The sequence below is a fragment of the Bactrocera neohumeralis genome, unplaced genomic scaffold (genome assembly GCF_024586455.1).
Source record: "Bactrocera neohumeralis isolate Rockhampton unplaced genomic scaffold, APGP_CSIRO_Bneo_wtdbg2-racon-allhic-juicebox.fasta_v2 cluster11, whole genome shotgun sequence".
In the NCBI taxonomy this organism is placed as follows: Eukaryota; Metazoa; Arthropoda; class Insecta; order Diptera; family Tephritidae; genus Bactrocera; species Bactrocera neohumeralis.
Window position 1 is genome coordinate 9268285 of NW_026089624.1, and position 14739 is coordinate 9283023.

A 14739-nucleotide genomic window follows, 5' to 3' on the forward strand; every position below is an offset into this window, starting at 1 on the left:
GAGAGCCAAGTCGTGAGTGCGACGACTGTTTGTTTGATGACAGGAGATATTTCGTCTTGCCTCGTTCACTGCCAGACCCATTTTCTGTGCTTCCTTGTCCAGCCTGCAGAAAGCAGAACTAACAGCGCGGGTGTTGAGGCCGATGATATCAATATCATCGGCATACGCCAGCAGCTGTACACTCTTATAAAAGATTGTACCTGCTCGATTAAGTTCTGCAGCTCGAATAATTTTCTCCAGCAGCAGATTAAAGAAGTCGCACTATAGGGAGTCGCCTTGTCTGAAACCTCGATTGGTATCGAACGGCTCGGAGAGGTCCTTCCCGATCCTGACGGAGCTATTCGTGTAGCTCAACGTCAGTTTACATAGCCGTATTAGTTTTGCGAGGATACCAAATTCAGACATCGCGGCATAAACGCAGCTCCTTTTCGTGCTGTAGAAACGGGTCTAAAGCCACAATGATAAGGTCCAATTAGTTTGTTGACGGTGGGCTTTAATCTTTCACACAATACGCTCAATAGAACCTTATATGCGATGTTGAGGAGGCTAATACCACGGTAGTTGGCGCAGATTGTGTGGTCTCCTTTTTTATGGATCGGACATAGCACACTTAAATTCCAATCGTTGGGCACGCTTTCGTCCGACCATATTTTACAAAGAAGCTGATGCATGCTCCCTATCAGTTCTTTGCGGCCGTGTTTGAATAGCTCGGCCGGCAATCCATCGGTCCCCGCCGCTTTGTTATTCTTCACGCGGGTAATTGCTATTCGAACTTCTCCATGTTCGGGCAATGGAACGTCGGCACCATCGTCATAGATTGGGGAATCGGGTTCGCCTTCTCCTGGCGTTGTGCGTTCACTGCCATTCAGCAGGCTGGAGAAGTGTTCCCTCCATAATTTAAGTATGCTCTGGGCATCGGTGACTAGATCACCTTTGGGAGTTCTACAAGAGTATGCTCCGGTCTTGAAACCTTCTGTAAGCCGCCGCATTTGTTTGTAGAATTTTCGAGCATTATCCATGTCGGCCAGCTTATCAAGATCTTCGTGCTCACGCATTTCGGCCTCTTTCTTTTTCTGTCTGCAAATGCGTCTCGCTTCCCTCTGCAACTCTCGGTATCTATCCCATCCCGCTCGTGTTGTGGTCGATCGTAACGTTGCGAGGTAGGCAGCCTGTTTTCTCTCCGCTGCGACACGGCACTCCTCGTCGTACCAGCTGTTCTTTTGTATTTTCTTTTGTACTGATCGATCTAGTTGGTAGTTTTTCGATCCGGTGACAGCCAGGTAACTTGAGGAATCTTCTTATGCTGGAATCTAGTACTACAGATAACCATATTTCGGGCCCCGGCGAAGTCGATCAGCCTCAACCCGTTTGGGGATGTTTCATCGTGAAGGCTGAATTTACCGACCGTAGTGCCAAAGATACCTTCTTTACCCACCCTGGCGATAAAGCCGCCAAGCACGATTTTGACATTGTGACGGGGCAGCTCTCATAAGTGCGCTCCAAGCACTCATAAAATGCATCTTTGGTCACATCGTCCTTCTCTTCCGTAGGGGCGTGGGCGCAAATCAGCGATATGTTTAAGAACCTCGCTTTGATGCGGATTGTGGCTAGACGTTCATTCACCGGAGTGAATGATAGTACTCGGCGACGGAGTCTCTCTCCCACCACGAATCCCACACCAAACTTGCGCTCCTTTATATGGCCACTGCAGTAAATGCCACAAGGACACTACTTTACTATGAACATATTACGAATTTTGAGGGGTAGTGGCAAGTATAAGAAGCACTATCCTCGAAATAACGAAACTGTTGCGCCTTATTAACGAGACTTTGCTACAAAGCAAATATCGATATTTGAAATGTATGTGATTAGCTGCAGTTGCGCTCAGCTCTATCACACGGCAATACTGACTTGTAACGCGCCCGCGTTCGTATACGTGCAAACGTACATACATACATAAGTATATGTATATAAGCCTATCTGAAATGCAATCTCATGCAGTCATGTGTAGAAGTTCACGCTAGTGCTGCTGAGTCTAATACGCCAGCGATGAAAGGCGGCAATGTGCCGCACCCTAAGATTACGACTACTCACAGCGTTTTGTGCATACAAGTTTAACAACAAATACGCGTGCGCAATTTCGGGAAATAAAAATTTGTACCCCTGTGCATGTACGAATGCGTAAATATTCATAGTTAGATATGTTATGCACGTGCAAGGATTGCCGTTGCTAACTGTCTATTGATGAAGTGTATTAAGAACAGATTTAAACGCCTTGCCACGTTGCTACGCAGCCGTGTGTCATTAGCCACTTAAGTGGCAAAGAATTGCCCAATTTATTTTTTAAATCACAATGACGCCTCCTACAAGCCGTCAATGTACCATTATGGGAATTGAGGTTTAACGATGTTACTATTGATCACCTTTTATATCGAAGTCCAATAAAAAAGGTGTACAGAGGGAAATTAATAAAACACTAGCAGCCCGTCCTGGCTTCGCACGGGGTAGACAATTATTTATTTTTGGAAATTTGGATATAAAACATTTTTTTTCGCAAATATTTTTATTTGTATTAAAAAAATCCCACAGTTATATTTGTATGTAAGTCTATTTATGTTCAATTTCTTTGATGGTTTAAGTGGCGGGCACTTAAATAAGTAATATTTACATAGGATATTATATGCATTTTTACTATGATTTTTTAAGGAATTGGAATAAAAGCAGAGTCGAATAAACTATATACAGTCTAAATTAAACGTTGACAACTTTCAACTAAAAATGTACTCGTATCTACCTATACATCTAGGTATGTATTTCAAAGAAATATCGATAGAAAATTGCCTATCATTATTTAGTATTTTCCTTACAAAATTATTTTTATTTTGTTTGGTTTTGTTGTTTTGTGCTTTTTATTTTGGTCTTATATATTTTATTATGTTTTTTTTTGTTTTTTATTTTTTATTAAAAAAGGGTTTGTTATCAATTATTTTCATTCTTATTATTACTTAATAATTTACATTTTTAGTATTTTTAATTATACAGGTTTACTTTTACATTATTTACAGATATAATATTAAGGTAGATTTACGTTTTTTACTTTTATATTTGTCAGTTTTTATCTTAAAGCTTCTCTGTAAAATACGTTGGCAGTGGTATTTATAGATGGCAACAAAATATTGGACCTGGTCTACGAAAAGGGAGCTAACGTGCGAAAACTAGTTTTCTGGGAAAATCTGTTAAAAATAATCGTCAGTTTCTCGTTATTATTATATTGATTTTTAGGAGATCCCACTCGAGAAAGGGCAACATATAGTTGTCCATGAGAAAAGCATTCTATTCTTAGGTCGATGCCAACCATCGAAAATGTTTGACCCTGGAACGTATTTATTGTGAGGGCAAATGATGTTTTTAGAGGAAACTGTAACCTCTTAAAAGATATAGGCAAGTCCGTAGGAATCATGGGGATCCGCGGTATGTGGGCGAGCTGTCCGGCCGCGGCCCCGGTGATTATAGTGGCTACTATGACGTTCTCCCGCAATTCCTTCACCATTAGTCTAGCAGCCCGTCCTCTTTGACAAAACGCAAGTTTCGGCCATACATATGTATATGGCTCGCATTTGCTTTCGTAAACATACTGACAAATGTGCCAAAGAAATAATATATGTACATACATATGTACATATGCATGTGTCATAGAAATTCTATTGGTACAAATATGGAAATGATAACGAAATTATGCGAATATGCATATTTCATGAAGGTCATCAATTTTCTTCTTCACTTTATAATAGTCGAAATAAATATAATTTATTTGAAATATTAATTTGTTTAAAAATTAAATTTTCCTAATTTTTCCCGATTTTGTAAAAATAATTAAAATTTACCATTTTCCAGAAAACAATGGATGAACCATTACATAATACAAAATAATCACACATACTTATGTATCTCAGAGAATGCTTTGTATATTTTTCTTCAAAACATTTCTCTTTATTTATTCCGGCATAAAATCAGTCGTTTTACATATACTTTTGCCACTGCACGTGCTCAATTCTGCTAAATAGCAGCGACAACGGTGAATTCCTTACTTTGATTCTATCGGCTCTGTTAGCCGCCAAATCGAACATCATACAGAATTCATTTTGCACCTTCTCTATACTTTACATTCATTACTCACGGCGCTATGGCGGTTTTGTTCACTGTTTGAATTTTTTAATTCGTAATATCTTTTGAATGGAAACACCAATTTAAAAACTATTTTATAGGTAGTTAAATGGTCTTGACCATAAAATAATTTATTTGGATAAGGATTAATATAAACACATAAAAAGCATGGTTTGAATTTGGTTAGCATTTTCATTAATGTTTAAAATGAAAAAAGTTGTTGTAGTGACATAACTACAATAGTTGGACATATGCTACCGCGGAGTTTTTTGTAGACATTATGATGTTCTTCAATATTGTTGTACATTATTTTGTTCCATCGCTAATAGTTTCGGCAGCGCATTCGACGAAAGACATTTTAAGACCCATTTTTCTACTCCTTCGGTTACATTGTTCAAATTTTTCCAAGGATCCCTAATTTTTTTCAAAATGAAATGTAGCCTATGTCAAATTGGAAGAATGTAGGATTCTATTGGTGGTTTTTTAAATCGGCCCAGTACTTTTTGAGCCTATTCATTACAAACATACAAACATACAAAAATAGGTACAAATCTTTCCTCTTTATAATATTAGTAGATATAGATAAGAAGTATGTTAAAAATATAAGGTGAAATTTGAAATTTCGTGGGCTACGCACATTCGATTATCAAATTTTTTTATTTCTTTATATTGGTACACTCGTCTCGAATATATATGTACAAGTAGTATGTTCACAGTTTCAGATACGGAATATTTATTTAGTTTGTGAGAAGCATAAATGGATGTGTTTTGCGTGTTCGACATTTTCCTTACTGTCGAAAAAATGGATCAAAGAATTTGCATTCAATTTTTTGTGCAAAAAAGGAATTAAGTGTTCAAAAAGTCTTAAAATGTTTACAGTGGCAAACAGTAAGTGTAGTCACAAAAAATTTTTTAGAAGCTTTTCAAAAAAGGTCGAGAAGATGTGAATGACGCCCTGCTTACGAATCATGGGCATTAGGTTATGATATCGGAATCAAAATCCAATCGTCCCAATAGAAGAGCCCAGAAATTGCAGAGAGAGCTCAAGGGCTTACCAAAAAGTGCATATCAGAACAGCTTCGAAGGATGGAATAATATATAAAAAAAAACTACATTAAATGGGACAAAATAGATACTCATCTTTTTTTTTGAACAGACCTTATATATCGTTTTATAGATTTTGTAGGAAATTAAATAATCAAGTTGAATTACTAATTTTTTATTTCGTGATTATTCCCTTCCCTTTGTTCAACTAATTATCACTGATTTTTTTATTTTAAATTATTATATTTATTTAACTAATTGAAATATATCTTTAAAATCAAAGAAATCTTCTTAATTTTCTTGATTGCTGTCATTTAATTTCGCCTCTATTTTTTTAAATGTCATCATCTTTTCTAGGTAGAAATTTGGAAATATTAGCTGCTGTAATAACTCCCAACGACGACGACCTAGCAAACGTTTTTGTCCTCAAATCAGATATAATGTATATATACATTAGGGTGTTTTTTAACTATTAATCTTTTTCAGTCCCTTCACGAAATTTCCTTGGAAATACCAAAAAAAAAAATCCCTGAAAATTTTAACCCTTGATATTAACATTAAGAACTGGACCAAGGCCTGTAAAAGTTTTCCATAGAAAATACACTACAATCGTGAGTTTTTATCTTTAAGTTCCTACAGATCATAGGTATTTTATGGCATCGCTTTGACTTTAGACGCATATTTCTCAGAATTGTTCACTCTACAAAAGTGCCCAGTGCAACAGAGTCGTAACTCACACCGGCGAGGTAGTCGGGGCTCTAAACCCGATTTTTCCAAGAATTTCGCATTTTTTTGTATATATCGCGTAAAGGACAGGAGCTATAGAAAAAAATGTACACGACAACACGGCTGTAGTGTATTTTCTATGGAAAATTTTTACAGGCCTTACTCCAGTTCTTAATGTTAACATACATACATATATGTATATAGAAGGAATGTGCGAACCTTATACTAAACCATAACTCCACAAAAATTAGCAGAAACAGTAGGACAGCACAACACAGACATCATGGCTGTCAAAGAAGAGCGGTGGGCTGGAAGCGATATATCTACTCGTACAAATTAAAATATGATTTTTAGTGTAGCTGCAACGACAAGCTCCATGTGTTTGAAGTAAATTTTAAGTCAGCGGTTAAATTAAACAACAAGTTCTGGATTTTTTTTTCATTATTAATGTATACTAGCTGACCCCGCAGCAATTATATGTTTATAAATTATGTTTTTTTTTTTAAATGAAAAGAGAGTTGAGGGTAATTTATTTACGATTTTTCTACATTTTTTTCAATGTAACGCAGCTTGATAACCAAAATTTTTTGGGTTTTGTTCCGGTGCGTAAATGTACAGAGAAGATAGTTTTCCAACTCGTCAGTACGCCACGTATATCTGGCCGTGTGTAAAACATAGCATTTCCAAATTTATGCCCCACACTATGCCACTATCCTTGTGTCCTGTTGATTGTCATCTTAAATGCAATTTTTACTGGAAACTGAATAGGTTTGAACTGAAATGGAAAACGTTGGCACTCAAAGGAATTCGTATAGTCAAGCATTCTGCCCCCTTGTATTCGATAGCTGCGTCACAATCAGTCGGATTCCATTACACAGTTTCGGAGCATGAAGATTGCGAAACATAAGAACGACAGATCAAGTCAACAACATCGGTATTTTTGGCAGCGCGTGCAAAAGTGTGCGAACTTCACTTGTATTCGAAGTAGCTATCGCATCGTCCATCGTTTGATTCCAGTGATTATCATGTTCCAGCAATTGTAATTGCTGGCTTCCTTCTCAAAAAGTTGCACACACCGTACCATTCACAGTACGCAATGACTCAAATGTTGTTAAACCGCGTACATTAATTAATAACAACTCAAAGTAGAATCAATCCTCGTTTTTCGGGTGGATTGTGTAAATTCGACCTAATGCACCAGTTGAGAACATACCTGGACTATTTCTTCGACGATGCATTCCATGTATGATATCAAGGCATTTCCGAATAGGATCACTGACAAAAATTGAGAAAAAAAATTTTGTTGCTGGCGATATTTCCACTGGCTGTATTGTATTCTCTGGGTTGAAATACACTCTTTGTCCATTCTCCAAATTAACTGCGAGACGCACAACAGTCGGAAAACGTTCATGAATTGCAAAATTAAATATCCTACAATGCCTTTTATTGCAGTTCACGTATCGACCCATTTGATACTTGCTGATCTCATCTCGTTCAAGACCAATAACCGCCATGTTGCGTCCTTTGGTGATGTACTTACAAACGTATTATATCGATTTCACAAAACTACAATATTCAACATTGATATAAGTTTAGAATGTGAATTAGACAATAGTGGTGAGTATAGTACGATCCTAGTTTTGTCAACTTCGATATACACTCTTCTAAATTGAATGCTGAATGTTCTGCCATTATTGTCTGGTGAGCGACGCTGATACATTGGATATCCATCATTTCTAGTTTGTGTTTCTGAAAGAAAAACACGTGGATATTGTTTCGTGCATTCATTGTCAGACATTCAAACCAAAGTGGGATTGTGGTGTCCGCAAGGTCCATGAACCATATTGGTTTTCTGGTACTGGATCTTTCTCTGCTTCAGGGATTTCCGCAGAGATGATTTCATCAATTTGATCTGGTTTCACCACCATCCACCATCCAAAAAAGAATGTGCGGCAAACCTCTTTTTTGCTGCTCATCAGAGTACATCCAACATCTAACAGCGTCATACAAGCATAGTATATACATACGTTGCTTGAAGATTAAGTCCATCAAACATCGTTGCTGTTGTTTGAAAAGTCGTGCTGTGACATCGTGACGACCGCTTGCTGATTGACCGCGATCCATAATTCTACACGTATGTCATCGCATCCTGGGAGTACTCGGTCATGTGCCTTGGGCTGCCATACGTTGATGCCAAAAAGAACGCCGACCGATATAAGCGCGACCTCTTCGTGGCATCGGAACAAATTTCACTCTGTAATTGATCACTTTGTGTGAAATACACATACAGTTTTCACTGAATAATTTTTCTATTCAATAGCCGGAATAAAGAAAGCAAACCACAAATTGGAAATAATTGAACAGCAAAACAAAAAAAAATTTAAAAAAATGTTTGTATGAAAAAAAAGTTACTTTTTGAAATTGTCCAATTTTCCGAATTTTCCTCACGAAAAGGATACGTTTTTTTTTTTAGTTCTAAGCCTTTCCCGATTTACAGCGAACAACCTCTGAAAATTTCATCAAGATTGGTGCAGCCGTTCTTGAGCGTTATTAGCAAACGCTTTATTGATATGAACAAAGTTTTAGTAGGGATAATGTGATGCCCAATTTATTCCAGGGTGAGCCTAGCGTTTTTTGTAACATTTTTCATTGTAGCCAGATCTGTCGAATTAAACGTAACTGGAGATTCTACGGGACGCTAGGTCTTTTTTCGCCTGCTCTTTCCAAAACTACAAGTTTCTTTCGTGACAAACTAGGTATACCTTGTTCAAGTTATAAAAAACAGAAACTGAACAACTGTTCTATTTAATAATAATACTTACACAATTTAAAACAGAAATTATTTAAATGATTGTCTCTTGGTATCTTGTCGAACTTCATAAACAGTTACCGCAAGTATATGTAGTTGTCCTCTCACAAGGCACTTAATTATTATAGTATATGAAATTACAATATTCTTTTGAGGGAAATAATACGGTACTAGAAAAGTAGGCAAAGCAAACAAACATTGTTATTAATTTTATAAATTTGGTCATACCAAATCTAAGTATTGTATATTAGATCTGACTTTCAAACTTTTTGTGTTAAAAGTAGTATTTATCTGTTACATTGTTTCAATTTTTGCAACTTTGTTTAATTGTAAAAATTACCCAGCTAATATTTCGATTGCCCTCAATGACTGATACGGCGAAACTCAAAATCAATACTAGGTTTCACGTGAATGGAAAGCATGAAATAGCATCTGAATTTTAAAAGCGGGACACAGCGTATTCGTAAAAAATGTAAGCTTTAAGTAATTACCAATAGTGAACAAATGGTGTAGCCAATGGAAAAATCAAAGAGTCGACCACACTACAATAATGTGACAGTCAGATAAAGACCGATTGGAATGTAAGGGAAATTTAATTTGATGAAAAAAGTAGCCTTAGAGAAAAAACGAAGATAATTCATGGATTGTCTGTAGAGAAATATAAGAAACTCATTGTTCACACACAGATACAAGTATATATGCATAAGTATAAAACAAGTAAGGACTCAATTCGGGAATAACCGAACATTTTAAACTTTTGCAACTTGAAAAAATTAACGCCGGCTAAATATGTTCAGTAGGCCAAGTCGATTTGTGGGGAGGCAAAAAAATCGCCCATTGCTCTATGAAACTCATATTCTAGGGATCAAAATAAGAAACTTTGCCGAAGGAACCATACCTTTGAAACGAATTCTGATGTCCCCCAATTTGGGTCGAACTTTTGGGTAGGGGCAAATTTTGAAATAGAATTGAAATTACCATTTCATTCTTATTACCTCTGAAAGTGAGGAGAACTAAAGCAATAACCACTATGGTATTTCAAAAAAATAATAAGTGAAGTGACCATTCCAAATCAAAAAGTTTACAATGAATCCACCATCCTCTACACCGCAAGATGAAGCAACTACATCAACAACTATCGAAAACCCAATGAGTCATATACCCAAGCATGATGTTACTGTTCTTGGTGTGTCTACTGATTTGACTGATCTTATTTACCAACCCATCTGGATATCTTGAGATATTATTTTAACTTAAGCAAACGTGCTAAAACAGAACAAAAAAGTTTTCCTATAAATCATTCACTATTCAAGTACAAGATAAGTTGATTGGAATTTGGGAAAAACTTGGTATGGAAATAATGCTGAAAAAAATGTATGTAATAAATTGAATAAATTGCTTGACAAGTATCAAGAGAAGAAACAACACCCAACAATTTACAGAGTATGTAAAATCTCTGGAAACAATTTTTTACATTGGAACATGTAAATGCGATTTGAAGGCAGCTCCATGTGCATGCGGCTGGGTTCCCGAACGCCTCAAAGAGTTCATGCACGATCAACATAATCAGAGAAGACTAACAATGAATGCATTTATGATGGAAACTGAAGAGCAAGGAGCAACGTCTATGTCATCAATGCCAACATACCAAGATCCCGATGATTCAACATATGCACCGCCACCGGTTCAAGAAGATATGGATAGAAGCACAAGTTCACAATACACAGAGAGATACGATTGTTTTAACTTTGCCTGACAGATTTGGTGTGCCTGACAGAGTAGCATCAGCATTGGGATCCGCTCTTTTCCAAGATTTTAAAATTAAAGATAAGCATGGGAAACCTCTCATCATGGATAAATCGAAAGTTCGCAGAGAAAAAGAGAAATGCAGACAAGAAGTGCTTCGCAAACGGTTAGATGATACCAATTTGTTAGCGTTTTCATTCGATGGCAGAAAAGATGATACTTTAACGATAGATAAAATTGATGAGAAGTATCATACTAGGATGGTAAAAGATGAGGTTCTTGTTATTTTGAGAGAACCCAATTCTGAATTGATTGGTTACGTAAGACTGGAACATGAAACCGCTGAATACAAAACAACCAATTTAAATGGTTTTTTGAACGATAAAAATATATCACTGGATACATTAATTGGAATATGCACTGACGGTGAGCCAACAAACACTGGCCCACCCGGTGGAATTATACGACGATTCGAATTGCTGTTAAAAAGACCATTGCATTGGTTTGTTTGCCTTCTACACTTTAACGAACTTCCGTTTCGGCATTTGTTTGAAGTTTTGGATAAATCAACCAGCACTGGACCAAGATCGGCAACCGGAAAACTGAGCCGTCAAATCGAAACTTGTGAAACTCTTCCGGTAAGTTATTGCTATCACTCATTTATTATAATTGTCAACCATTTTTAATTCTTTTATTATTATATATTTTTAGGTGGTGGACGGCTTCCAGAAAATTGAGTTTCAAAATATGCCCCCTGCTCCAGAAAAAAAAAGAATTTTCCATCGAATCGAAGTATTTATACGACATGGCCCATGCAATTTCTGGCGGCGTGGTTCCGGTGGATCTGGTTAACATCAAACCAGGGAAAATTGTACATTCTCGGTGGCTCACCAAGGCCGCTAGATTATTACGATTATATGTGACAACAGAAAATCCAGATGCAAATTTAAGAATTCTGGTTGAATTTATAATTAAATGTTATGTGCCAATGTACTTCAATATCAAGTATTACAGCTCTGTCGTGTACGGCAGTGCATTATTTTTCAAGTTCATTGGTTGGTCACGATTTCTAGAACCTCGTTTACGCAAAACTGTCAATCAAGTAATTAAAAATAATTCATATTATGCGTATTCGGAAAATATCTTGTTATCAATGTTGTTTGACGATATGAAAGAAAAGCGCGACTGTGCCATCAAGAAAATTCTACGCTATCGAACCGATGTTGACGAGCCAATGGAACTTAGAGTTTATAAAAAACCTGATATAAACTTTAATTGCACAAGTTATTCGGAAATGATCAATTTGAATGATATAAGAACGCGAAGCATTCCCTACGATACATTGAAAGAATATTTAAATCAAGATGATCCACCGTTTAATGATCCAAAAATTCCATCACACATACAAGAAACGGAACGTCATGTTCAATTGCTAGCTAGCGTTTTCAAACGGGTTATACCGGAAAATGTAGAGGCTGTTATGGCGACGACATTAGAGAGCCGTGCGAAATTGCCCAGACTTGAAAGTAAAAAAGACTTCAAACAATAATTTTTTTTAGTTTCTTTTCTATAACTCACTTAAATTAACTTTTTCATTTACATATGTTCTGACTAAATAAATTTCTTAAGAGAAAAAATAGATATTATTATAAATAAATAAATAAAAATAAAGAAAAAACATAGCCATTTAGCTGATTTTTTCATGTAAAGGCCAAAAATGGTGATTTTTTGAAATGATTGTATGGGGAACCCAACAGGGGAGTTCCAGGGGGTGTGCCACTGGCATGGGTGGATCGGCCGTCCAAAGTTAGTGGGGGTCGGTCATACATTTGGACTCGATTGGAACACTCTAAATGGGTCAAAGTGGGATTTTTCAAAATTTGCCCCTACCCAAAGGTTCGACCCAAATTGGGGGACATCAAAATTCGTTTTAGAGGTATGGTTCCTTCGGCAAAGTTTCTTATTTTGATCCCTAGAATATGATTTTCATATAGCAATGGGCGATTTTTAAATCGACCCGCCCTAATGTTCAGGTATTAAAAAATGTAGCGAAAGGGTTCAGCTTCATTGTATATTAATTAAGATAAAATTTGGTATCATATTAACTTATTTGAAGGCCATAAACTCAGTTAGTTATATTAATTTATTTTACTTCCAGTCAGCGAAAATTAAAACTGAGTCATCCTCAAAAGACATACACCCTGTCAAGAAAGTATTGGGAATTCTTCATTTCCCCCTTTCATCTCCCGCTTCTATGGAAGACAAGTAAATTTTTTTCCAAGGTTGGTACAACTCTCCTTAATTGTGATGCCAAAAATTAACACAATCTGTCAAACAAGTGTGTTTACAGCAGCTGTTTATGTCAGTCGACCAACTGAATCAATTGAAACATCGAAATTCGTTATAATAGGGATATGAGGTTTAGACCAAGTCCAGTTCATTTTTATTGAGGGCGAAACCATTAATATAATAAAATATCTTTTGATTAAATTTAATTAATTAATTTTCACATCCGCTTAATTTCATTAAAATGTCACACATATTGACCAACCTAAGCGGTTTAAAGTCGGAAATCATTATATAGGGTGTATTGGGGGCACAAAAGGTGTGGGCGCATTGCATTAATTTTGGACATTGTTCATGTACAATTGAAAGCATATTTTCAAGAAATTCTATAAATGTATAATAAAAGAGTCGGATGTTTCAAAATACTATGAATTATATGGGGGCCAAAGCAAGTTTTCACACGATTTTATCCATTTTAGGCACAAAGATACTTCTTCTTAATTGGCATAGACACCGCTTACGCGATTACAGCCGAGTTAACAACAGCGCGCCAGTCGTTTCTTCTTTTCGCTACGTGGCGCCAATTGGATATTCCAAGCGAAGCCAGGTCCTTCTCCACTTGGTCCTTCCAACGGAGTGGAGGTCTTCTTCTTCCTCTGCTTCCCCCGGCGGGTACTGCGTCGAATACTTTCAGAGCTGGAGTGTTTTCGTCCATCCGGACAACATGACCTAGTCAGCGTAGCCGCTGTCTTTTAATTCGCTGAACTATGTCGGTGTCGTCGTATATCTCGTACAGCTCATCGTTCCATCGAATGCGGTATTCGCCGTGGCTAACGCGCAAAGGACCATAAATCTTTCGCAGAACTTTTCTCTCGAAAACTCGCAACGTCGACTCATCCGTTGTTGACATCGTCCAAGACTCTGCACCATACAGCAGGACGGGAATTATGAGTGACTTATAGAGTTTGGTTTTTGTTTGTCGGGAGAGGACTTTGCTTCTCAATTGCCTACTCAGTCCGAAGTAGCACCTGTTGGCAAGAGTTATCCTGCGTTGGATTTCTAGGCTGACAGTGTTGGTGGTGTTTACGCTGGTTCCAAGATAGACGAAATTATCTACGACTTCAAAGTTATGACTGTCAACAGTGACGTGAGTGCCAAGTCGCGAGTGCGACGACTGTTTGTTTGATGACAGGAGATATTTCGTCTTGCCCTCGTTCACTGCCAGACCCGTTTTCTGTGCTTCCTTGTCCGTGTTGAGGCCGATGATATCAATATCATCGGCATACGCCAGCAGCTGTACACTCTTATAGAAGATGGTACCTTCTCTATTTAGTTCTGCGGCTCGAACTATTTTCTCCAAAAGCAGGTTGAAAAGGTCGCACGACAGGGAATCGCCTTGTCTGAAACCTTGTTTGGTATCGAACGGCTCGGAGAGGTCCTTCCCGATCCTGACGGAGCTTTTGGTGTTACTCAACGTCAGTTTACACAGCCGTATAAGTTTTGTGGGGATACCAAATTCAGACATCGCGGCATAAAGGCAGCTCCTTTTCGTGCTGTCGAAAGCAGCTTTGAAATCGACGAAGAGGTGGTGTGTGTCGATTCTCCTTTCGCGGGTCTTTTCCAAGATTTGGCGCATGGTGAATATCTGGTCGGTTGTTAATTTTCGAGGTCTGAAGCCACACTGATAAGGTCCAATCAGTTTGTTGACGGTGGGCTTTAATCTTTCACACAATACGCTCGATAGAACCTTATATGCGATGTTGAGGAGACTAATCCCACGGTAGTTGGCGCAGATTGTGGGGTCACCTTTCTTATGGATTGGGCATGGCACACTTAAATTCCAATCGTTGGGCATGCTTTCGTCCGATCATATTTTACAAAGAAGCTGATGCATGCTCCTTATCAGTTCTTCGCCGCCGTGTTTGAATAGCTCGGCCGGCAATCCGTCGGCCCCTGCCGCTTTG

The 14739-nt window shown here is 37.6% G+C and overlaps 1 protein-coding gene and 1 long non-coding RNA gene across 2 annotated transcripts in view; one reads left to right on the forward strand and one right to left on the reverse strand.

Moving 5' to 3' along the window:
- LOC126765830 (uncharacterized) overlaps positions 1–14739 on the reverse strand; it is an 84302-nt gene that overhangs the window by 33659 nt on the left and 35904 nt on the right. The window lies entirely within an intron of this gene.
- Positions 10168–12171, forward strand: LOC126765723 (uncharacterized). Its single transcript, XM_050483461.1, has 2 exons — positions 10168–11127; positions 11201–12171. The coding sequence occupies exons 1-2, from the start codon at positions 10402–10404 to the stop codon at positions 11339–11341; spliced, it is 867 nt and encodes a 288-aa protein (XP_050339418.1). The 5' UTR covers positions 10168–10401; the 3' UTR covers positions 11342–12171.